At 49.5% G+C, this 24,917-nt stretch overlaps 2 protein-coding genes across 5 annotated transcripts; one reads left to right on the plus strand and one right to left on the minus strand.

The window, feature by feature from the left end:
* Window positions 1-3,571: 3,571 nt before the first annotated feature.
* On the minus strand, window positions 3,572-13,555 carry LOC119713007 (maestro heat-like repeat-containing protein family member 6). Of its 2 annotated transcripts, XM_072044440.1 has the most exons (23): window positions 13,415-13,555; window positions 10,829-12,957; window positions 10,346-10,606; window positions 10,125-10,247; window positions 9,880-9,959; window positions 9,650-9,770; window positions 9,488-9,574; window positions 9,252-9,356; window positions 8,917-9,100; window positions 8,492-8,601; window positions 8,092-8,241; window positions 7,825-7,979; window positions 7,587-7,734; window positions 7,179-7,357; window positions 6,959-7,096; window positions 6,659-6,773; window positions 6,377-6,514; window positions 6,016-6,192; window positions 5,690-5,842; window positions 5,392-5,493; window positions 5,205-5,307; window positions 5,054-5,113; window positions 3,572-4,915 (listed from the first exon to the last, which is right to left on the minus strand). In XM_072044440.1, the coding sequence occupies exons 3-23, from the start codon at window positions 10,565-10,567 to the stop codon at window positions 4,746-4,748; spliced, it is 2,820 nt and encodes a 939-aa protein (XP_071900541.1). In that variant the 5' UTR covers window positions 10,568-10,606; window positions 10,829-12,957; window positions 13,415-13,555; the 3' UTR covers window positions 3,572-4,745. The 2 variants fall into 2 exon arrangements, with proteins under 2 accessions (XP_071900541.1, XP_038042146.2); XM_038186218.2 differs by lacking the exon at window positions 6,377-6,514.
* On the plus strand, window positions 13,443-23,609 carry TSEN2 (tRNA splicing endonuclease subunit 2). Of its 3 annotated transcripts, none has more exons than XM_072044443.1 (12): window positions 13,443-13,461; window positions 13,856-14,051; window positions 15,058-15,139; window positions 15,998-16,034; window positions 17,811-18,351; window positions 18,468-18,545; window positions 19,121-19,171; window positions 19,844-19,982; window positions 21,367-21,403; window positions 22,054-22,165; window positions 22,759-22,848; window positions 23,317-23,609. In XM_072044443.1, exons 2-12 carry the CDS (start codon window positions 13,878-13,880, stop codon window positions 23,374-23,376), a joined length of 1,401 nt encoding a protein of 466 aa, XP_071900544.1. In that variant the 5' UTR covers window positions 13,443-13,461; window positions 13,856-13,877; the 3' UTR covers window positions 23,377-23,609. The 3 variants fall into 3 exon arrangements, with proteins under 3 accessions (XP_071900544.1, XP_038042054.1, XP_038042055.1); XM_038186126.2 differs by lacking the exon at window positions 13,443-13,461 and adding an exon at window positions 13,609-13,737; XM_038186127.2 differs by lacking the exon at window positions 13,443-13,461 and having other exon boundaries at window positions 13,748-14,051.
* The last annotated feature ends 1,308 nt before the right edge of the window (window positions 23,610-24,917 follow it).

A 24,917-nucleotide genomic window follows, 5' to 3' on the forward strand; every position in this document is an offset into this window, starting at 1 on the left:
AAATTTTAACAGTCCAAAACCTCATTATTAGGGCCCCATGCTTCCTTATTTCACCCCAAATCCCTATGTTCAGGGTCCACAACCTCCACTTGGTATCTGAACTCTTCTTCTGATTGCCTCATCCAAGGCAATCAGAAGGGCACCCCTCCTTTTAAATTCCCAAATCCTCATGCTAGGATCCGAGGCCTAAATTTTGGGGTCCAAACATCCTTTCGAGGAAGCAGAGAGTGGAGGGCAGGCCGCACTGTCCATCATTTTTAGGCCCCAGCATCACATATTAGGGCAGAAAGCCTCTTCCTTGGGCTCCAAAGCCTTGTCTGAAAGGGTAACCCCTCCCTTTTAGTGGCTTTTTCTTGCTTACACATTAATCTTACAGACCAGGCTGCCACTTACAAGGAACAAACCCCTATTTTTAGGGTCACAATTTTATTATAACCTTATTATTGCCACATCAGGGCCCAGGGACCATCTCTGGAACCGGGAGCAGGGCCTCTGTGGCAGGTCCTGTCCCAACGGACACAACGGACCTGGTTCCCTGCAATGCGGACTTCTTAGATGGCGAGGCCTTATTGGAGAGGAACAGCCCTCCTTTCAAATTCCCAAATCCTCATGCTAGGAGATGAGGCCTGAATGTTAGAGCCCAAAGCCTCCTCTTTGGGTCCAAACACCCATCTGGAGGGATCAAAGCATCACTTTAGGATCCAGACAGAGGAAGCGGGCTGCGCTGTCCATGATTTTTAGGCCCCAGCATCACATATTAGGGCAAAAAGCATCCTCCTTGGGCTCAAAGCCCTTTTTAGAGAACGAACCCTCCTTTTCAGTGCCAGGATCATCATTTGCTGAGTCAAGGCCTGACTGTCACATCCCAAAGGCTCAACCTGAGAGCCCAAAGCCTCTTTTTTAGCACCCAGAGCCTTCTCCTTGGGACTCAAAGCCTCAGGTTGGGGTACAAAGGCTCATTTTCTGGGTTCAAAGCCCCATTTTAGTGTCCAGAGACCCCCATGCTAGGCTCTAAAACTTCATTCTTCATGGCTGACGTCTCATGCTCAGGCTCCAAACCCTGATTTTCAGGGCCCAGAGGCTGCATTATGATCCTAATTCCCCTCCTGATTGCCTACCTACTCCTTTGTAGGCCAAGAGTCTAATTTGTGGTGATCAAAGCCTTAATATTAGGGCCTGGACACCCACCTCTTGAATTCAGAGCCGCCTTCTTGGGGCCTTCCTCATTAGGGCCAAATGTCTCATTTTCACCCTATTACCCGTTCACTTCAGGGCTAAGAGCACCTTTGCGGATCCAAACCCTTTATCTCACCCTTTCTTTGCAGCTGAGAAGCATACAGGCATGGCACCAAGGCTCCTCTTTATAGACCACAGCCTTGTTCTTAAGCACCCAGCTTTCAGGACGTTTTCAGGACAAGAGAGCCTATAGCTGGGATTCAAAGCCGCCTTTATCACCTACACCCTCCGTTTTTGGACCCAGGCTCTCACTTTTAGGGCCCAAAGCATTCTTTTTAGGCCCCAGAGTCACATATTAAGGCAGAAAGCCTCTTCCTTGGGCTCCAAAGTCTTGTTTGAAAGGATAACCCCTCCTTTTGACAGGATTGGTCTTGCTTACACGTCAATCCTACAGAGCAGGCTGCCATTTCCAAGGGGCAATTCCCTATTTTTAGCGTCCACAATTTTATTATAAGATGCAACACATCATTCCTAGATGGCGTGTTAAAATATCAGGAGGGGAGGAGGCAAGAGGCAGTGAGGAGGAGGAGAGGGCGTGTCTTGTATCTCCAAGTCAGGCTTTGGAGCTGAAAGCTGGGCCTTTGGACTCTGCAGCTCAGGGTCTGGATTCAAAAGTGTTGTTTTGCACCCTCCATCTAGATGTTTGGACCCACAAAGGAGTATTTGGACTGTAAAATTCAGGCCTCGGCTCCCAGCATGAGGATTTGGGAATTTGGAATGGGGTGAGGCCTCTCAAAGAAGGCCTCAGCATCTAAGAAGGCCGCTTGTCAACTTGCAGTGAACGTGTGGACCCTAAAATCAAGGATTTCTTCCTTGAAAATGGCAGCCCGGTCCTTAAGATTGTGGGTGTAAACAAGAAAAAGCCACTAAAAAAGACAGTTTCTCCTTTCAAACAAGGCTTTGGAGCCTAAGGAAGAGGCTTTCTGCCCTAATATGTGACGCTGAGGACTAAAACAAAAATGTTTTGGTCCCTAAAAATGAGGGCCTGCGTCCAAAAACGGAGGGTGTAGGTGATAAAAAGCCTGTTGCATCCCCACTGGCTGCACTGCGCTGTGGAGGGCGCCTTGTCCAAACCGAGGTGTCCCGTGTGGCCTGGTCACAGGCAGGCAGTGCAGCAGGCTGTCACCGTGACAGGGAGCGCGGCCCGCCCTGCTCTGTCTGGATCTTGAAGTGATGCTTTGCTCCCTCCGGATGGGTGCTTGGACCCGAAAAGGAGGCTTTGGAACCTAAAATTTAGGCCTCGGCTCCCAGCATGAGGATTTGGGAATATGGAATGAGGGGTTTTCCTCTCAAATAAGGCCTCGGCATCTAAAAGGGCCGCTTTGCACCTTACGATCAAAGTGTGGACCCTAGAAATTGGGCATGTTGCCCTAAAACGGGCAGCCTGGTCCGTAAGAGTGTGGCTGGAAGCAAGAAAAATCTGACATTGGATCCAGAAGCTAGGTTAAGGGGGAGGCCTGGCCATCTAAGAAGGCCGCGTTGCATCTTATAATAGAATTGTGGATCCTAAAAATAGGGAATTGTTCCTTGGAAATGGCAGCCTGGTCTCTAAGGTTGATGTGTAAGCAACAAAAAACCAGGAGAGGTTATCCTTTCAATCAAGGCTTTTGAGCCCAAGGAAGAGGCTTTTGCCCTACTATGTGAGGCCGAGGCCTAGAAATGTCAGACAGCACAGCCTGCCCTCCTCTGTGTAGATCCAAGAGCAATGCTTTGCTCCCTCCAGATGGGTGTTTGGACCCGAAAAGGAGGCTTTGGGCCCAAAGCCTCAGGCCTTGGCTCTTCGAATGAACATTTTGAAACCAAAAATGAAAGAGGGTTCCTGTCAGCTAAGGTATTGCACCCTGTAAAGGCAGCTTTGCAGCCTACAATGAAACTGTGAAACACCAAAGTAAGGCATTGTGCCCTAAAAATGATGGCGTGGGCTTGAAAACTGAGGAGGTAAGCCATAAAAAGTCCCCTTTGGATCAGCATGGAGTTGCAGGGCCCTGAAAAGCAAGATTTGTTCACTAGAACGTAGAGCCTGGGGCTCAATTCTGAGGGGTCACGAGATCAAAAGACGACTTTGGATCCCAAGTGGAGGTGCTGGACCCTGAAAAGAAGGCGGTGGCAGGCAAACAAGGAAACACGGGGGCCTACTAATGAAGATCCTTTGGATCCTAACCAAGGGGTGGTCCTCAAAGTAGTGAGGCTTTGGACTTTAAAACTGGGGTTTGGGACCATGCAGCCCAGAGACTTTGAAGGACCAAAGAAGCCTTTTAGGATCCAACACCATTTTTCCCTTTCTTTTTTCCTTTTCTTTGTTTTGTTTATTTTTTTCTATTTATTTATTTATTTGATTTTTCAGACCCAAGGCCTCTGGTTCTGTGCTCAGAGCCTCTTCTTTGGGACACAAAGCACTGGTTTTGGTTTCCCCCTGCTGGGGGAAACTGCTGTCTTCAGAAGAGCTGGCCTCTGGAGGGAAGGCACTTGGAGACTCTCTCCCCAGTGCTACAGCGCCTGGCTGTCCTCGTGCAGCCTGGCAGCATCCCAAAAGGACGCTCAGTGCTGGCCAGAGTCAGAGGGGGCAGATCGTTCCTCCGGGCAAATGGTAAAGTGGAGAAAGGCAGCACTCCAGCACGCCCCTGCTGTCCCAACAGGGTGCTGGTTTTCCTCAGGTGGGCAGCCGAGTTCCAGCAAGGCCGCTCTCTCCCTGCCCCTCCTCCAAGAGGCAGGGGGAGAAAATACGACAGACACGTGGAGCTCGTGGTTTGACATACAAAAAGTTTAATTAAAGGGAAAAGGGAGAGGGAGGAAAAAAATGAAGGGACGGGCAGGGCAGGGCAGGGCAGGGCAGGGCAGGGCAGGGCAGGGCAGGGCAGGGCAGGGCAGGGCAGGGCAGGGAAGGGAAGGGAAGGGAAGGGAAGGGAAGGGAAGGGAAGGGAAGGGAAGGGAAGGGAAGGGAAGGGAAGGGAAGGGAAGGGAAGGGAAGGGAAGGGAAGGGAAGGGAAGGGAAGGGAAGGGAAGGGAAGGGAAGGGAAGGGAAGGGAAGGAAAGGGAAGGGAAGGGAAGGGAAGGGAAGAGAAGAAAATGGGGGAGACCACGCGAAAGGCCAGAGAGAGGGCAAAAGAGCAAGGCCCCCAGGAGTGGGGCGTGTGCGCAGAGCTGCGCTCCAGGGAGGGCTGCACAGTGCCCCCGGGGCTGGGGAGGCACAGCCTGCGTGTAGCTGAGGATGCTGCTGGCCAGCTCTGATGGCAACGAGGAGGAGGAGGAGGCCACTTTCCGCGCTGAGGGCGGGTGGCCCAGTGGAGCTGCGGCTGTGCCATCCCTGGCAGTGTCCCAGGCCGAAGCGGGGGTCTTGGAGCAGGCTCGCTGCTGGAGAGGCGCCGGCTGAAGCCCTGTTGTTCATGGGCTTCGGGAGCTGCTTCGGGCGTGCTCCCGGCACGCAGAAGGCCGGAGAAGTGGAGGGAACGTGCCCGGGGAGCGGGGCTGCGCCGCAGGCAGGAGGAGATGCCGGGAGCCTTCCAGCACGCTTAGCTGCCTGCCGGGGAAGAGCGTCGCCTCCTCCACGCCTTCTGCAGCCTGGAGCACAGCTGCCGAAAGCTGAAGCGCGAGCGTGGCCTTGGTGCTTGCAGGATCAGCACCGTCTGAATCGCCAGCGACGAGACCGACTTGCAGGGGTCATTTGCCAAGCCTTGCAGGACTGAGAGAACAGAGGAGAGGCGAGGTGACGGCCCTGTACCCACAGAGCGCCCAGCCCCCCACAGACGTTGCCCCCAGCTCTCCGCACAGCCAGGAGGGAGCAGGGGACAGGCTCCTGCCATCCCCCTCCCTGGCTCACCTTGGCAGATGTCCTGGCTCTTGCTCTGGTGCTGATCCAGCAGGTGCCTCCCCACGAGCCCTGGGGACACACGGCCTGTCAGCGCCCCCGGCTGCTCCCCGGGGCGCAGCACGAAGGCACAGGGACAGGGGACCCCAGGCTCGCGGCTCACCAGTGAACCTCACAGCCTCCCGCCGCAGGGGCTCCTGCAGGCTCTGCAGGTAGGGCAGGCTCTGGGCCAGGTACTCCTCTGCTGCGCTGCTCCTCCTGGCCAGCTGCAGAGGGAAGGGCGCGGGCTCAGCGCAGGGCGGCCCCGGCCCCGGCCCCAGCCCCGGCCCTGGGTGCAGAACTGTGCGTACCAGGCACTCGACGATCTTCCAGCTCTGCAGCGTCTCGGCCAGGTGCGCCAGCTGCCTCCAGCGCAGGAAGCGCGCAACACCAAGGAGGGCTTCCCGGGAGGCCTGCAGAACAGCTGAGATGGCAGCAGAGCCTGGGCAGAAGACCCTGCTCCCCCCCCCGCAGCCCCTCCGCAGGGAGGGGGCCTCAGTGGAGCCTAACGCTGCCAGCAGCTGCAGCACCCCTGGTGCTCGGGGGCCCCCAAGGCAGGGCAGGGCAGGGCAGTCAGCATCGCCCTCCCCCGAGGAGCAAAATGCCCACCTCGGCCACGCTCTCGTCCTGGTCGTGCAGGTGGAGGGACAGCGGGAGCAGGCTCCTGTGTGCCACCTGCTGCAGCTTCTCTTGGCTGCCCTTCACAAAGCCCAGCGTGTCGAGGAAGAGGCGAATAGAGAGAAGCCGCACCGTACTTGAGTCCTGGGGAGGGCGAGAGGGGGACATGGGTCCTGCTGTGGGCAAAGTCCCCGATCCCCCAAAAGCGCTGCAAAACGAGCCTGCCCAAGGGCTCGCAGCGCCCAGGGCTGGGAAGCGGGCAGGGAGAGCCCCCAGCGGGCTGTCCCAGGGACGCAGCCATGGGGACGCAGCCTTACGTCGCCAAAGAGGGCTGGGAGCTTGCCGGCCAGCTCCAGAGCCGCGAGGCTGAGCGTCCTCCCCTCCAGGAGCTGCAGCATGGTGCTGAGCACGGGCAGAGCGACAGCGCAGGTGTCGCTGTCTGCAGCCTGCAGCTGCTCCGTGATGCTCGGCAGCAGGACGAGCGTTTGCCTCACCTGTGTGAACAAAACACCTTCCTTTGGGGAAAGCAATGACTGCCCCCTGGGCGAAAACACTCTCCCAGCCCGCCCAACGCCCCTTCCCCTCCCCACTGCCTGGCAAGGTGCCGAGCCACAAGAGCCGGGGGCCAGCCCAGCCCAAGCCGCGGCACTCGTGGCGTTGCCGGCTGCCCCCGCTCACCGTGGCCGGCCTCTTGGTGAGCCCCAGGATCGCCCTGAGCACCAGGCTCTGCATGCCCAGGCACGGGCTCTGCAGGTAGCTGGCAAAGAGGCTCACGACGCAGTCCAGCTCGTCGCCGAGCTCTGTGCACTCCAGCAGCTGAAAAGGACGTGGGGCGCAGTGCCGGCTCAGCAGCAAGAATGCCAGGGCAGGAATGCCAGGGCACGGCCAAGCCTGGCCCCGAGGCAGCAGGGCTTGTGCAGAGCCCCACGTGGGCTCGCTGCTCCTGCTGCCCCTGCTCACCTTGCTGAGGATGACCATGGCCACCGTCTGCCAGGAGGAGGCCTCCGTGCGGAGCAGCTCAACCAGCTGGTGGATGATGGTGGCGCGCAGGCTCCTGGGCAACTCCTTCATTTCCCTGGCAGGGAGAACGGCAAGCAGGCGCCGTCAGCCCCGAGCCGGGCGGGCCCAGCTCTCCTGGCTTTGCAGCGCTCTCTTTTGCCACCAGCCCAGCGGCCACGGGCACCCATGCTGTGGCAGCACTTCCTCCAAGAAGCCCCTTTCACCTCCAGGGCTGGGATGGTGCCAACGAGGGGCTCTCACCTGGCCACCACCTGCACGCCCCAGAGGTGGCTCTCGGCGCTGAGAAGCGCGGCCCAGCCACCCTGCGCCTCGATGGCCAGCACCTGGCTCTCCAGGCCCACGCTGCGGAGCAGCGCTTTCAGGGCCTGCACCGTGGACCTGCAGGCAGAGAAGGGCCCGGGTCACGCCGGGAGCCCCAGCCCTGGGCTCCTCTGAGCAGCAGGGGCCGGGGATGTGGCACCTGACGGGAGTGAGCAGGTCCTGCCGGTGCTTCTCCCAGAAGACCTGCACCTCCTGCAGCTTCAGCTCCGTGGTGAAGGACACTTGGAAGAGGAGGGCCAGGAAGAGCTGGGGGAAAATGGCCTTCGCCTCCCCCCGGCTGGTAGGCAGCAGGAGGATCTCGTGGAGGGGCCTTGCTGCCTGCAGGAAGCACCCGGAGGCGGAGGCGTGGGCAGGGAGGGACAGAGGAGGACGCAGCCCCCCAGGCTGGTGCCCCAGGGTGCGGAGAAGGCTGGCAGGGGCCAGGGGAGGGGAGCGGGGCCCCTGCCCCTGCCCCTGCCCCTGCCCCTGCCCCTGCCCCTGCCCCTGCCCCGGCCCCTGCCCCGGCCCCTGCCCGACGGAGACGCAGACGGGCAAGCGAGGAACTCACGGCCAGGGCCAGGATGCGCGGGTGGTCCTTGGTGGAGGTGGATGTCTTGCAGCCAGACTGGTTCATGAGGATGCAGAGCAGCTCGCGCAGCACCCTCTCTGTGGCTGGGGGCTCAGACACCATCGCCCTCCACATGGTGACGGCGACGCTGCGGGACCCCCGGGCTGTCAGCAGGGCCGCCCCCGGCCCGGCTGACGGCTTTGGGGGTGTGCGAGAGGAGCCCTGCTGGGCCCCGTACCTGGTGCAGGTCAGCGAGCACTGCAGCAGGCTGGCAACCGTCTCCCTGGGGCACTTGCTGGCCAGCAGCAGCAGGGCCCTGTCCAGGCTCTGAAGGGCCAGCGCGGCTCTGACGGACGGCAGGCTTCTGTAGATGGCCCACACGATGTGGAGCACCTGCCGGTGGGACACGGCTGAGACTGGGCCGGCACCAGGGCAGGAACAGAGCCCCGAGGAGCTCTGGAGGCTGGAGCCGTGGCCGTGGCCGGGGGTGCTGGCGGGCACCCACCTGTCCCGAATGGAAGTCGGTCTCTGCCGCCAGCACGTCCACCATGTGGGCAGCCAGCTCGGTGCTGTGGGGACTCGGGGCTCTCATGCTCTGCACGGCGGCGAGGAAGACGCCCAGGCGTTCCGAGGGCTGCAGGTACTTCATGAAGATCTGTGGGAGGAAGGGCAGCACGTCAGCCACCGCGAGGGCTGCGACGGCCCCGCTCAGCCCTGCTGCTCCCAGCGCCCCAGGAGAGCTGGGAGCAGGGGCTGGGCGACGGCTGGGGTGCGGCCGCGTGCGGGCCCCGTGGGGACCGGGCTTTGTCGGGGACAGCGCCGGTCCTCTTGCTGCTGTCGCAGGGTCGGGCTCTCCTCCGGGGCTCAGGGCTCAGGGCTCAGGGCTCGGGGCTGGCGCTTCTCACCATGAACATCCTGTTGCTGTTGCTGTCTTCGGAGAGCTGCAAGGACAGGTGAGCTCGCCAGCTCTGCCAGCCCTGCAGCTGCTCGGCATCCTGGTCGCACAGCCTTGTGCCTGGAGAAAAGCGGACACAGTGTCTGTCGGCGGGGGGGCCTGGGGAACTGGCAGTGGCAGCCGGGGGCTCGGGCACAAGCCTCCCTGGCAGGAAGGGGGCATGCCAGAGCAGAGCCGGGGGCAGCGCGGCCAGGGAGGGCCCGGGCTCTCGCGCTCAGGGCAGGGGGAAGGGCTCGTCAGCCCGCGGCAAGGCAGCCGGGCTCGCTCGCTCGCTCGCTCGGGTCTCTCCTGCTGAGGAGAGGGGCCCAGGCGGCCTGGTGCTGGCCTGGCTGTGCCCGTGTCTGGAGGGACCCGGCCCGACGCGGCTCCGCTCACTTCTTTGCTGTGTGACGAAGAGGCAGAGGTGGCGCACAGCCTTGGCTGCCTCGTGGCTTTTTCCCTCACTCTCGCAGGTGCAGCACAGGAGGAGGTACCCCACCAGCCTCCCCAGCAAGGCGAAGCGGTGCTTCTCGGGGTGATGATGCCTCAGCACTGTGGCTCCTGCAAAGCAGGAGCTGACCTGGGGAGAGAGGCAGCGCGGGAGCACGGCTGAGCGGGGCGGCAGGGCCCCAGCCCCAGCCCCGGCTCTGCGCAAGCCTGGAGCTGGGGAGAGCCGCGGCCGGGGAGCGAGGCCGGGGGCGCCAGGGCTGCCTGCAGCAGGGGCTCCCTACCTGGGGTAAGGAGCAGGTGTTGAGGAAGGCGGCCAGCCCGGCGATCCGCGCCATGGCCCTCTCCTCCACGGCCTCCGGCTGCTGCTGGGTGAAGGGCAGCAGGAGCTGGGGGGAGAAAAGCTGCTGGTGTGCCCGCAGCACGGAGCACTGCTCCTTGCCGTCGTCCCCCCGCTGCGCTGGCCAGGCGGGTTGCCGTGTCCCCGTCCTGCTGAAGCCCAGCCTTTGCCCAGCCCCACCTTCACGATGTTCTGCAGCTCCAGGAGGCCGCAGGCGCCGGCGCTGCTCACCAGCGCCTGCAGCAGGCTGTCCAGGGCTTCCACGGTCTGCAAAGAGGAGGACAGGGCTCGGGGCGCCCGAACACGGAGCAGTGGCATCCCCAGAGCCCAGCCCGTGCATACCCTGACGTAGAGAGACGTGTCCATGTCTGTCCCGTCCTCGTGGCCAGGGAGGTGGAAGACCCCGCGGAAGCAGGCGCGCAGGAGGCCGTTGGTCATGGCCGGCGGCAGCAGCCGCGCTGTGCTGCAAGGGGAGGGGGGCAGAGGTGTGGAACGCCCCCTGTGCGGCACCCTGTGCCCCACTCGGGGCCCCTGGCCGGGAGTGGCGGCCAAGCCCGCGCTGGCCCAGGTACCTCATGGCGGCGATGGCGAGCATGGCTTTCTGCCGCACCTCCGTGTCCAGGCGATCGCTGGGCTCCTCCTGCAGCAGCGCCTGCAGGGCACAGCGCGATGGATGGCACAGGGCAGCGTCCCCTGGCCAGCGAGCGGCTCCAGGGGCTGGCCTACAGCCTACAGGATGGCTGCCCCGTCCCAGACGGCTCCCGGTGCCCAGCACCCGGCCAGAGGGTGCTCCCCGCGGGGCAGGGCGTCCCCTCACCTCGATGCTCTGCGCCACCTCCAGCTGGCAGAAATACACCGCGTCCCACGTGTGCGGGTCCGCGACGGCGGCTTGGCAGGCGTCGCAGACGGAGGCCAGAAACCTCAGCTTCTGCGCCTCTCGCTGAGCCGCGGAGGGGAGAGACGAGCGAGCGGGTCAGGGGAGCCCAGCAGGGGCTGCCCGCAGGAGGCCAGCAGCCGCGGCACAAAAGCGAGCGGTACCTTGGGTCTGCGGCTGCAGCAAGCGCGGAGGAAGCTCAGGGCGTCCTCTTCCTCCTGATGCGCCACGGCCGAGGCAGAAGGGCCCACGCCTGAGCCAGAGGGCGCCTGCAGTGGCTGCACCTCAGTCTCCTCATAGGGCTGCGGCTGGGGCCTGGAGGCCGGGGAGGCCCCAGCCTCCTCCAGCCAGGCCGCTCGCGGGGAGCAGGGGGGTCTCCCTGACATCCTGCCGGGAGCGCTCAGGAGGGAATGTGGCTCCTGCTCCTGTGGCGGGGGAGGGATGCCACAAAGTGCCACCGCTGCCACCGGCCCCAGGCCCCCGCGGGTGGCCCCAGAGCCCCGCGGGGGTACTGTCCCCAGGGGCCTGCAGACGCCAGCCCCTGTCCTGGAGGGAGGTCCCCCTGCCCGGGGCTGCCCCCAGCCCCACTGCCGAACCAGGCCCCTTGGGGCCGGCCCCGCTGCGCAGCCCTGGCAGCGCTGCCCCACCTGCTCCTCAGCCCTGGCTCCTGCGCTGGCTTTCTGGGGCAAGGTGCCCGCGCTTTGTGCCTTTGCTTCGCACCTGGAGCACGTGGGAGCACTCCAAGCCGTCGCTGCTGCACGGAACCAGGTCCGTTGTGGCTGTTGGGACAGGACCCGCCCCAGAGGCCCTGCTGCCGGTTCCGGAGACGCTGCCTGGGCCCTGCAGCGGGCAGACTAAATTAGAATAACATTGTGGACCCTAAACACGGGGAACTGTTCCTTGGAAGTGGCCGCCTGGTCCACGACATTGACGTGGAAGCAAGAAAAAGCCACTAAAAAGGAGGGGTTATCCTTGCAAACAAGGCTTTGGAGTCCCAGGAAGAGGCTTTCTGCCCTAATATGTGATGCTGAGGTCTAAAAAGAATGCTTTGGGCCCTGAAAATGAGAGCCTGTGTCCAAAAACAGAGGGTGTAGGTGATAAAGGCGGCTTTGGATCCCAACTATAGGCTCTCTTGTCCTGAAAACGTCCTGAAAGCTGGGTGCTTAAGAACAAGGCTGTGGTCTATAAAGAGGAGCCTTGGTGCCATGCCTGTATGCTTCTCAGCTGCAAAGAAAGGGTGAGAAAAAGGCTTTGGATCTGCAAAAGATGCTCTTAGCCCTGAAGAGAAGGGGTTATAGGGTGAAAATGAGACCTTTGATCCTAATGAGGAAGGCCCCAAGAAGGCGGCTCTGAATTCAAGAGTTGGGTCTCCAGGCCCTAATATTAAGGCTTTGGTCACCAAAAAGGAGACTCTTGGCCCCACAAAGGAGAAGGTAGGCAATCAGCAGGGGACTTAGGATCCCAAAGCAGCGTCTGGGCCCTGAAAATCAGGGTTTGGAGCCTGAGCATGAGACGTCAGCCATGAAGAATGAAGTTTTAGAGCCTAGCATGGGGGTCTCTGGACACTAAAACGGGGCTTTGAACCCAGAAAATGAGCCTTTGTACCCCAACCTGAGGCTTTGAGTCCCAAGGAGAAGGCTCTGGGTGCTAAAAAAGAGGCTTTGTGCTCTCAGGTTGAGCCTTTGGGATGTGACAGTCAGGCCTTGACTCAGCAAATGATGATCCTGGCACTGAAAAGGAGGGTTCGTTCTCTAAAAAGGGCTTTTGAGCCCAAGGAGGATGCTTTTTGCCCTAATATGTGATGCTGGGGCCTAAAAATCATGGACAGCGCAGCCCGCTTCCTCTGTCTGGATCCTAAAGTGATGCTTTGATCCCTCCAGATGGGTGTTTGGACCCAAAGAGGAGGCTTTGGGCTCTAACATTCAGGCCTCATCTCCTAGCATGAGGATTTGGGAATTTGAAAGGAGGGCTGTTCCTCTCCAATAAGGCCTCACCATCTAAGAAGTCCGCATTGCAGGGAACCAGGTCCGTTGTGTCCGTTGGGACAGGACCTGCCACAGAGGCCCTGCTCCCGGTTCCAGAGATGGTCCCTGGGCCCTGATGTGGCAATAATAAGGTTATAATAAAATTGTGACCCTAAAAATAGGGGTTTGTTCCTTGTAAGTGGCAGCCTGGTCCATAAGAGTGTGGCTGGAAGCAAGGAAAATCTTGTATCTCCAAGTCAGGCTTTGGAGCCAAAACCTGGGCCTTTGGACTCTGCAGCTCAGGGTCTGGATCCTGAAGTGTTGTTTTGCACCCTCCATATACGTGTTTGGGCCCAATAAGGAGGCTTTGGGCCCTAAAATTGAGGCCCCAGCTCCTAGCATGAGGATTTGGGAATATGGAATGAGGGGTTTTCCTCTCAAATAAGGTCTCAGCATCTAAAAGGGCCACTTTGCACCTTACGATCAAAGTGTGGACCCTAGAAATCGGGCATTGTTACAAGTTGCCCCCTTAATTAATTTTCAGAGAGCATTGCATTAATCATAGAAAGGAATTTATTGACTAAGCAACAGCAAGCAAAACAGCGCTGGGCGGCCGGGGAGTCTCGGCTCCGCCAACGGCACGCACCTCACCCCCGCCAGGGTCCCTTTTTATATCTTGGTGATTTCAGGATTACGCAGCACATCCTGGTATATTCTGCGACTGCGCGCACTGTTGCTAGGGGGTCGTCTCTGTCCCTCTGGTGGTCGTGAAGATGAAGGCCGTAGTCTTCCTCGGCGTTGTGGTTCAACTTCTTTTTTTATTTGCAGAAGGAGAGAAGGGGAGGGGGTTCTCTTTTTTGTTACATTAAGCAAAAGAATTTTCATAGTGTCTAGCTAAGCATTATACAGCTCCTTACTTCAGCAGGGAGTTTTCACAACTCCCGTTCCTCAAACAGAACTCCTTGTTTTTATAATACAAAAGACAATGAACAAACATTTATTGTGTATTACACTACCTACTGGAAATGCTTTGCATTTTATTCAGGTACTTTTTTTTTTTTTAATTACACTGCCATTTCCTCCTCAATTCAACTCTGGTAATAAGCTGCACAATCACCTCTGTTAAATTGTGCAAGTAGCATTGCATTATCCTAGGCAGCCACATGAGTCACCGCAAAGTGAAGGGTTTGTAACAGCGCCAAAACCAACCGCTTCAAGCTGAAAACGATCTTTTTCCCTCACCTCCCACAGCTATAAAGTTCCACCCACCCGTGTATCTCAGCCGCCCCTCATTATGAAGATCATCACTCATTTCAGTAACAGGCGTTCCACACAAAACGCCGACTTTTTCGCTTTATTGAACCGCCAGCAGGGGCTGTCGGGCAGCCTGCGGGCACTCCGGCAGCACCCAGGCCGGCAGCAGCCACCCCCGAGCGGAGCAGGCTCCCCGCTGCCCGCGGCCGCCATTTTCCCTCCCCTCACGCCATTCCCCCCCTCAGCCTCCGCGCAGGCGCAGCGTCCCGCGGGGCGGGGGCTCGGGGCGCTGCCTCACGGGGGCCGGCGGCGTGCGCGGCCTCCCCGCGCTGCGGAGGGTGCGGGCGGGCGGCGGGGCCGGGCCGGGCGCTGTGTGTGGAGGGCGGCGGCGTGGGGGTAGTGTAAAAAGGGGCGAATTTTCACTCTTCAATATGCTTTGTTTCCGCTTTTTTTTAGGAGGAAACGTTAATAGTAGGAAATGGCAGAAGCAGTTTTCCGTCCCCCGAGGAGGAAAAGAAGAGTGTTTGAGTCGTACGAAGCCCCCTTTCCCGTGGATGTAGGTGGGGAGGATTTCAGAATGTGCCAGGCTGAAATTATGAACAACAATGTTATTGTGAGGAACCCCGAGGACATTGAGCGGCTCTATAACAAGGTGGTGTACAGCTTCTGCACAGTACCTCTAGTGTGTAAGCACAGGTAGAGCCCGTAGAGCATAATGTTGGTTTAAAACCTGCCTGCCTCATGCTGCCCTGCCCTGTTAGCCTCCAGTAACACACCACATCTCCCTCCTCTCCAGAAATATGTACAAAACATACTTTCTGTAACAAATACAGAAAGTATTTCATCCTTAACCCAGCAAATAAATACTGGAATGAAGTGACATGAGCAAAAACAAACAAAAGTTCATGTCTGTTATGTTTGTTTATTTTTTCAATGCTTATGCAGTCTTGCAGAAGCACTTTCTTGTTTTTAAAGCTCAGAAAGTTGGAATATTGATGCGTTATAAATGCTTGTAAAATTCTTTTAAGCTCAGAGTTTATTGAAGTTACTTCTTGAGTAATACGAGCTCTGAGCCCTTTATGTCTGAGTACCGTTTCATCACCATTCTTAAGCTGTAGTTTTATCCATCTCTGTTTTCTGTTATGCGTTGTCACACATCAGGTGCTTTCTTCTGCATCTGCTTTCAACAGTCTGCTTAGAGATGTCATCTGACAAATATTTGAAATTGAGGAAAAAGACCCAAAACTCCCCCGGTTGAAGTTTTGAGTGCAAGAGTACTGTGCATAGGTTATGCTTTCCCATTAAATCTACTTTGATCCAACTTTTGGAGGCCTCATCCCAAATTGAGACTGGCCTGTGTCAGGCACTGTACAAAGGTAGAAAAAAAATGTAGTCCCTGGGTCAGTGAAGCTCAATAGAACAGGGACAACAGATCAGCGCAGACCAGCTCTGAATGCAGCCCTTCACCAAACTGGCACAAGAGGCTGTGCCATCAGGCTAGTTATCAGAAGCTAAGCAAAAAGCTTTAGGCTAAGATTACATGCTTAAGTTTTCAAATACTTTTTTTCAGCAGATGAGGGCAGTAAATATTCTGTCACTTGAATAAAGGTTCATTTTTGTCTGATGATAAAATAAAGATTTTTTCCTTATCTTTGAAGGGTTATTTTGGAAAAGGTATTCTTTCGAAAAGTCGACCAGTGTACAGCATTTCCAATCCTTACCTGGTTTCTAAATGGCAAGGTAAATTGTGCCCATTTGTACTTTATTCACTAACTAATAATACTTTTGATTTCTCTTCACTTGTTGAAGATATACATGTATATCTTCATATATACATATATATTATATTATATACAATGTATATACTACATATTATATATAGTATGTAATTATATATAATATACTTCATATATATACATATATACTTCATATATTATATACATGTATAAACAGCACACAGAGTCTCTCTGTTGTGCCAGATCAAAATCCATCTATTCCCATATCTTGTCTCTGATGATGGCCAGTACAAGATTCCCGGAAAAAATACATACGTTGATATCTCCCTAGCGCATTTTTCTAACCTCCACTGATTTGTTTTGAGACTCTGTTAAGTAAAGGTGTATTCGTTGGATGTGTCTTCCCATAACTGTCCAGTTTTTCTAGGTTTTAATCTGCAGATTTAGTGTCCATGAAATCATGAGGCAAGAATATGTGAAAACTGTCTATCTACTAGTTGCTAGTAGTTGCTGGTGTGCTCTTGGTTCCTTAGAGAAAGACTGTCGTGCTTTATCCATCTGTTCCATGACAATTAAGTCTACACAGACCTTACTGGATTTTATAATATCCTTGCAGAATTGTCTTTTTAAAAGCTGGAGAAAAATAGTTTATTTAGTTATCCTGTGTAGACCATTTCATCTTCATTACCTCTGCACCTTTTCTAGTTCTCGTGTGTCCTTAATACACGTAGGACCAAAATGGTACAATATTGAAAATGTACTAATAATTGAAAATTATTAGGCTGTAGATTGTCTCAATGATCAAAATGTCATGAAAACTTTTTAATGTTGATGAAGCAATGTACAATTTTTCTTAATACAGGTGCTAACGTAAACATGCCTATAATTACATCAAAAAAGTAAGTCAACTTATATTCTTTACAAGAATAATATCATATGTAGAAATGTAGAAGGTAGGAGTTCCTATTTAGTGTTTTATCTTATTGGTTTTCAGGTTGTTGGTTATATAAATGCTGATGACTTCTATTTCTTTCTGTTGTATTTCAGTTATAAATTACATTTGAAAAAAATGAAATAGATTAGATAGTTTGTTTTTTTCATGTAAGCTTATATATATTAAATGCTAAATAGAAGCCAAGATTGAGTGCATGCATAGTAACATGGTAATTAATTCACAGTAGCAAGCATAGCAAACTTCTTCCTCAGTTGAGGAAGAGAAGGGAATTTCTGGGGCTGACTTTAAAATCTTTTCCAATTTCTTAGTGAATTAATATAGAGCTGAAACAGCTCTTGAATTTTATATTACATAAATGCTTTACTTTTTTCCCATAGTCTCTATTAGCATTGACAGTTTGTCCATATAGCAAAACAGCATGGAATCACATATTTATTTTGTTCTGCTTAAATAATGTATGATCTAATCATAGCGTGCATACTGTGTTTGCTTTAATTCTATGATGACAGAGGAAAAATACTATAAAATGTAAAGTTCAGCTTTGTCAGTCTTCAACTTTAGGTAAAAACGTACTAGCAACATTACTACTACTACTACTACTTGCAGAAACACTTGCCATGCTTATGAGTCTACTTTGTGACTGCTTAATGTGTTAGGAGATAGAGCTGAGCATTAGTGGAAATATCATTGCATTGGTGCAGAAGGTGCACTGTGTGTCTCAGTAGGTTGGAAGTGCCAATTAAATGGTAATTAAGTCATTGAACAAAGAGGAGTCTGTTTTTGTAACAAAGTACAACACTGAATTATATGGCTTTATTATGAGACTTCAGAGAGGATTGGTGCTTTGTGTTGACACATGAAATTTGTGTTTAATTGCTTTTGCAGTTCAGCATTACCTGGTCTTATAATTGCTGTGTTAGAGTTTTGTTTTGAGAAGTAAAGCACGTTGTACCATAATTGTCCAGGTTTGATTAAGGACAACTGTGCTCAGCTACCTGTAACTTTCACAGAGAGATTAATGTCTTGAACTGGATATTAATGCTATCTTCAAGTTGAGAACTAACACCTAACATCTGGGATTATGGTAATTATTAGAAACTGTAAATCATATTTACAGTTTTCAGCTAATAAATCACTGTGGGATTATTGCTGTTCCTCAGAGATGAGAGGAATTTGGTTTAAAAGTTTTCAAAAGTAGTTAAAGCCATGTTTGAAGATAACTGTTCTCAGTGGTTAGCTGCGTAATAGATGAAGTATTTAAGAGCTCTATATTCAAATTCTTTGTTGCAGTTTTTAATCATGTGAACTCAGATACTAAGATGTTTTTTCAGGGAATTAGTACTTAAGACTTGTCTGGACGAACTGAGTTTTTGCTTGAAGTTTCTGCTTTTTGAAACTGTATCAGAGTAGTTCTCCATGTGGAGTTCTGGTGTAGCATTCTGTAGCCCTGTTTGTTGCCACAAAAATTTTAAAAGTCAAAACAAAGCCAAAGAAAGTAGCAAAATCTTGGGTGTTCCTTCTTGTCTGAAGTGTTCCGAGGAGTGGAGTGCCCTCTCGTGTTTTATGGGGCGGTTATTGGGATGCGTGTTCAGATTTGTTTTGTGTACTGTGTTGAGTCTTCCTTTGTCTTTTTTTTTTTTTTTTTTTTTTTTTTAATACAGGGTATTATTTAGAGGTTGTAATGCTCTAGAACTCTTCATTTATTTTGCTTGTTTACTAGGTACCAGTGTCGTGTTCAGTGGGCTAAAAGTATTCTGCAAGAGCAAGGACTTGATGACTGCTCCATTACTGAAATTCTTAAAAATTACACCAAGCCTCTTGAGTTGCCACTTCTGGAAAAGGAGGGAGCTGAGCAAACTGGTGATAGTTGTAACAGCACGGGCCCAAATGCAGAAAATACAGAGCTTTCCAGACATTCTTCTGCAGACACTGGAAGTGTAGTAGATCCTGAGTCCTGTAGTCCTGAGTGCCATAATGAAGGCCACCAGAAGGTCTGTTCGGAAGGAGGTCCAGCTTCGGATTCCGTGGCTGCATTTGGCCCTAAAGAACAGAAGCCCACTGACTTGAAAGAGGCAGCTGAAGTGTCTTGCCAGAAGCATAGTTTTTGTGTGCGTTGCAGCTGCAAGGCTAAGGAGAGCACTGAACACAAATCTTGTGAGATGGCTGAGTCAAACGAATGTGCTCCAGAATATGTCTTGGTGGAGGAGGAAGACGAAAGTGGTTTATGTCCTGAAAGTGACTCTGCTCATGAGCAAGAAAATGTAAGGCTAAAGAGAGTCCTGTTCTTTCAGAGAAATCATGTAATCACTGCTAATTTAAGAATGTGGTGTTTTTTCCCAGTTTAAAGTTTTAGTAATATATCAAATTTTTATTGTAGCTTGTCAAGAAGGAAAAACTGGTGTGTAGAAAAAATCCATTTAGGATTTTCGAATATTTGCAACTCAGCTTGGAAGAGGTATGTTTCAAATAAGTTGTAGTGTATGTTTTAACCACCAAAAGTAAGCATTGATATATATTACACTGTAATTTAATATCTGTCCCTGAAGTACAGGGTTCTCCCGTGTCCCCTAAATATTTGGGATGTTTTGGTCATTAAACAATTTTTTGAAGAACCTGCAGTAATTACAGGAAATGTTTTTTTTTTTAAAAAAAAAAGTAGGGTCCAATCCCATTTGCTTCTCCCACTGACATCAAAGAGACCAGTTACAGGAGTTAAGTGTAGAAATATGAGGAGTATAATATTTATATAAATCCTGTTTCTATTGTGCTACTACTAAATATATCCACGTTACTTTAATACAGTGCCTTCAGGAGTCTACAGGGCGCGAATAGATTTTTTTTGTAGTTTTGTATTAGATGAAATTTAAAGGTTGTAAAGAGAAAGCTCAAATGAAAATTTCAGGCAACTTGTTTGTCTGATGATGTTAGGATTCTTGTATAAAATGAACGTGAGCCTTTGTTCGTGTGTGAAATATAAACTACAGGAAGAGTCTAGATACCAGTTAAAATTTACTCTGTTTATTTTTTCAGGCTTTTTTCTTGGTGTATGCTCTGGGATGTTTAACTATTTATTACGGTGAGGTAAGAGATGAGACTGACCTTGAAGTAATGGGGATGCCATTAGTTTTGAACTGTTTTGGACTGAATTTTTTTTTTTTACTGATTCTGGCAGCATTGTATGCTGTTAATTCCAAAAGAGGAGAAGGCACAGTAATTGGGAAAATTTTATTACAAATAATTATATTTCTGTTTTTAAAGTATTGGTCTGAAAGTGTTATGTCTACCCAGAGAAATGTATCTAAGCAGGGTCTTTCTGGAGAGAAAGTTTTCTCGTTGTAATTTATGCAATAAATATAGGGAAAGGAAGCATGGGAGTAATAATATGGTGAATATTCTTTCTTTCCTGAAACAAGAAAATTCAGTGGCATTTTAAGCATTAGTTTATAAATATATCAAACTACTGCTAATGTAAGGATAAAATAATTGAAACCTATGCTTCTAGTTTAAGATTTATCAGATTTTCTTTTAAGTAAAAGCCTTATGGGAGTAATCATGAAATGATTAAAAAAATAAATTAAAACTACAAGATTCTGTCTTGTACTTAGGGATTTCACATTTTATTGCCTGAAGTTCGTTCTCTTTGCAGTGGGACTGTGATATTTGATATTTTGCTGCTGTGCTGTACTATACACGGTATTCTCTATGTGATATAATATTAATATAGATGTGTTAATGCCTTTGCTTGATTTCCAGGAGCCCTTAACAATTCTGAAGCTATGGGAATTTTTCAGTGAAGTGAAGCCCAGTTTTAAAACTATTTACATGGCATATCATTACTTCCGCAGTAAGGGCTGGGTCCCCAAAGTTGGACTGAAGTATGGAACCGATCTCTGTGAGTAGCATCCTTTATTTTGCAATTGACTTTCTTTCAGATGTGACAGCCAGTGCAAGACTTCGGTGCCAAAGATAAATTGAACAATGAGGAGCTGCATGACAGCAGAAGGCTTTGCTGCTTGTAGTTAGCAAATGACATCTTTGGCTAGACTATAGATTTGCAATAAAGTTAGGATGTGAATGAAAGATAACGTTACATTTGCAGTAGCTGAAGAGAGAGCTTAAAAGTCCTTTTGTTTTGCATAATGAAATCAAGAATTAACATAGGATTGCAGGTTACATTTTTTTAATCATACAAAAATAATTAGCAGTGTCCATAATCCCTTACTGAGTAACTGAAAATAAGTATGTCAAGATTGTGCTGAGCTAGTCCTCTAGATTGGCATGTAGGTTTGGCTGAATTCAGCTTCCTTATTCTTAATACCCAGGGCTATGGATAGGGGTTTGGTACTGATCACCTAATGTATATGTGAAATTTATATTAGCGTGGTCATCATTTATTTGTGTTCTAGCCTGAATGTGGTGTCTAGCATATCAATGCCTTTGGATTTGTGCCAAACAAAGTGGATTAGTTTAACACAGGCAAGTGTTCGGCCCACTCTTGAGTTCCTCTAGTGTCTTGTTCTTTGGCAGTAGCTTCTTCGAGTTGCTATGTATTGCTACGACTGTGCATAACGGATAACTTGCAAATCACGATCCTCACTGGAATGAGGTGCAGTTCATGCTTTTCCTGACAAGGTCTCAGCTAGCCAGCCGTATAAGAAAGCCTGTGCTGGATTGTCACCTCTTAGAAGCTCATAACAAAGGGGAGACAGGAAATGTAACCATTTAGCTCAGTTAACCACAGTCCAACTTCAATGAGTCTTGTCTTTATTGGAACATATAGAAGGAAATGTTAGTGGGTCTACAGACAGAACTGTGGCGGTATTTAAAATCTTGTGCTTTTTGCCTCTCCTAAAACTTGTGGAAAATGTCCACTTCGAACAGAAATTCACTGACTTAGTGATCTTCCACTTGCATTCCAGTGGCTCAACTTCTACTGCAAAGACAGTGTTAAAAGCATGAGTCTGTTACAGAAAAATTCCATCCTAAATTCTTTTTCTCCATGGCAATTGCGAACTGTCTTTTGGCTCTGTGATTTATTTATTTATTTATTTATTTTTTCTACCTGCCACTATCCTGTCTCTGCTGCTCCCATGTTTTTTGTCTCTCTTCCCTCCCTCTTCGCTTTCTGGGACAACTTAACTCTGAATTCAAACGTGTTGAAATTTTGTCTTGTGTAATTAAAATTTATGAAGCATCTGAAAATATTTATGGACCCAGATATGAAACTCAGAAGGAAACTTTGATTATCTAACTCAGATGTTTCTCTCCCTTTTCAGTGCTATATCGAAAAGGACCACCCTTCTATCATGCAAGGTTTGAAGCTGATGTTTTTTATGAACTTTGTTTTAAACCAGAAAATTTCTCTCACTATTTTAGTATCTTAACTGATTTAAGACATACTCTTCACCCAAAATACTTTGCCAGATGTATTCATTTAGCAGAGGTACTAAGTCACACAATTTTATCGAATTCTTGTGACAGTAGTAAGATGTTTAAAATTAAAAGTTTCAATGCACTCAGGAATGTAATTTAATTTAGTAATAATAACTTTTAAAAATATATGGTATGAATTACATGTAATTTGGTTGGAGATTTGACCCTCCAAAAAAAAAAAAAAAATACACCCCCCCCCCCCCAACTTTTAAGGGATGATTAATATCTTTATTCCTTAGCTAGTCAAATTGAACTCCTAAATAGTAAATTGATGTTAAGTGTCAGATTGATGTTCATAAGAGAATAGCTCCAAGTACTGGCAGAAGGGTAAGGAGGCAAAGTGCCAGGCAGTGTATTCACAATTTCATTTTTTCTCCTCTAGCTTATTACAGACTTAAGCTTCAGAGCTTACTTACTGCATGCTGCCATATTGTTTAACATGGATTTTTAGGCTCTATTCTTAAGATACACAATCTTCCTAAAACAGTATTTTTCTTTCTGTGAATTGTCCCATTTGCTTTGTTTTCCAGTTACTCTGTCATTGCTGAATTAGTGGATGACACTTTTGAAGGTTCTCTTCGCAGACCATTCACCTGGAATTCCTTGTCTGGCTTGAACAGAACAACTGTTAATGCTTCTAAGGTAATTGTGTAAGCTACCCATTTTAAAATAACTTTGAAATGACAAATACACAATTCAGTTCCAGAGAATAGAGAGCTAGGAGTGAGGCCGGAAAGTGAATCCTTCTAGTCTGCAGAAACATGCTGAGTTGCTAGTAGGCAAATGAGTTTCATTTGTCAGTATCCACGTGACTTCTGGAAAAAGCTTATTAAAGTCCTGTCCCCTGTAGGAATCTTACATGTAAATGCTGAATGAAGAATAGAAAGACCTGAGGGACGCTTTCCTGGTTACCAATTCAAATTTTAAACCCGTATCCATCTATCAGGTTTCCTTTTCAACTGCAGAATTTAAAGTTTCCCAAAGACTTTTCCTGTGACAGAGCCTCATACATAATGCCTTTATTCTCATAGTCATGCTGCTCAGGTGTTGTGTTACAATTCTAGTTTGTTTCATAACCTTATTGTGCTTTGATAAGGAAAATGAGATATCCAAATTGTACAGCTCTTGGTTTGCAGAAGATGTCTTGTAGGAAACATGGAATCTGCATTTCTAATTAGTCTAAAACTTGTGTAGAAAGAAACCAGATGAAAATCTTGTATTTTGTTTACCAACAGGAACTTATGTTATGCTATTTCATTAGACCATCTGATATGACTGAAAAAGAGATGTCCACACCAGAATGTTTGAAAAGAATTAAGGTTCAGGTGAGTAATTCTCTTCTTTGCCTGTGTAGTTTTGCTCTGGGACAGCTGGACAGCTAATGACCGATCATAAGAGCATCCTTGAACTGCTGCTTGCTTTTTAGCATGCTTTGTTCTTGCATGAATAGCTGCAATAAAACAGCTAGATCCATTTGCGCCCCAAGGCAAGAGAAGTGTATGAGATGCCATTTAAAAACTTTAGGTCTTCCAGTCTAAATCTGTATGTTACTGTTACTGTGAAGCATTTGCATGAGAAAATTATAACTATGGAGACTAATGTTTATGGATGTTTAAAAATGGAGAGAAGCATGAGAGGAGCTCACTTCAGGAACAAATATAGTCATCTGTTGAAGTTTTCAGTGGTTATATAATATATGTCAATCTGCTAAGGCTTAATCACAATCTCTCACTGATTTTAGCATTTTTTACCCTTTTCATTTCCATAATAGGTATTGTTGTTTTTTATTTCAGGAACTTATTGTAACTCGTTGGGTGTCTTCCCGTGAGCGTAGTGAGCAAGATGACCTTTAACTGAATGTATAAGAAGAACTTATTTTTTTAATACATTGCCATTTTTTAACCTGATCTCACAATGAACCATTGCCTCAGAACAGTCTTTATCAACATTCAGTTGGTATGTATAAAAGTTGTCTAAAATTGAGGCATATCCTATTTAGTGGAGAGAATGTTGTATTGAAAAATAATGACTGGACTATAATAATGCATATGAAGGGGGAGGAATTAAAGCTGTGTCCCAAGTCAAACTACTATGCTGTTTCCTTATAATTTATAAATTGTAAATTGTTTACAAAATGTATTATTTTGAACAGTGACTAGACTGTAGTGATTAGTAATGATGTTTTTAATACTCTCACAGATTCATGCATTAGTGCTGAATAGGCAGTATGGCTTGCAGAGCCACTGAAGTCCAAAACATGGATCTCTGACTGAAAGCCTAAGTAATGAGGAATCAAACAGTTTTCTGATAATACCTCACAGATTCTTCAAAGTTGAACTGGGGAGTTGTAAGGCTCATTTAGTTCTGTGGTTCACACAGGGACATAATTTTCTTCAGAAAAAGAAAAGCTTGAAAGAAAAAAAAAAACTTAAGCTTGAAAGGGAATTCAAAAAAAAAAAAAAAGCAGTAATTACAGTGAGTCAGATAACCTTTCTGTCTTTAAACTAGGCAGCACTTTGTCTTCTATACTTACATGACTGTAAAAATCTCTGGCCTAAAATGATCCAAGTCTTTTAAATGCTATGGAGATGTGGTGCCCTTTGTTGGCTTTTCTTTTGATTTGGCTTTTGCCTGTTGCTCTTTTCCTTTGCTGTGCTTTTTTTTCTAAATTGGCATTTATTTACAAGTTCTCTTTAAAATTCTTTTGCCATTGAAAAGATGATGGCAAGTGATTGTTGTCTGAATATTTTCTCTCTCTTCCCACTCTCAACATCAGAACACAACAATGAACAGTAGGCATGCACAGTGACAAAAACCAAACCCTATGCCCCTCAACCTTGAAATACATTATTATTTTTTCCCCCAGTTGAACTAAATCCATGTTAATATTGCTGGGAGGAAGGCTTGGCTTAATGATTCAGTTGGAGGCTTAGAATTTGAGATATCTATGGTACCATTCATCTTCCACTGAATATTGACCTGATATGATAGACTTGATGAAGTTGTACAAACTTAGATTTTGGAAGAGATTTGGTTGTTGCAGTATTTGAGCATTGTAGGTCTTTGGAATGTAAGATCAGTCCAGGCTCTTAGGTGGCTAGACCCTGGAATTCAGTGGTCCCAACTAAAATGCTTATTTTCACAAGCAGTGCTCAGAATTGATGAATTCTTCCCAGAACGTGCAAGGATTTAAATTAATTCTGGAGTCTAAGCACCTAACAGCAATTTTAGGTGTTAGGCAGTAGGAAGTGCAGGGACGCCTTTCCTCATTTGGGTAACCTCGTAAGCTATGGACTGGGAGACTGCTTCTCCTATGGAGTGAGGCATAGGATACTGCCGAGCAGTTCTGCCATACTACACTGGGTGCCTGCTAGTTTCTAACTTGCAGGTTCCT

The sequence above is a fragment of the Anas platyrhynchos genome, chromosome 13 (assembly GCF_047663525.1).
Source record: "Anas platyrhynchos isolate ZD024472 breed Pekin duck chromosome 13, IASCAAS_PekinDuck_T2T, whole genome shotgun sequence".
In the NCBI taxonomy this organism is placed as follows: Eukaryota; Metazoa; Chordata; class Aves; order Anseriformes; family Anatidae; genus Anas; species Anas platyrhynchos.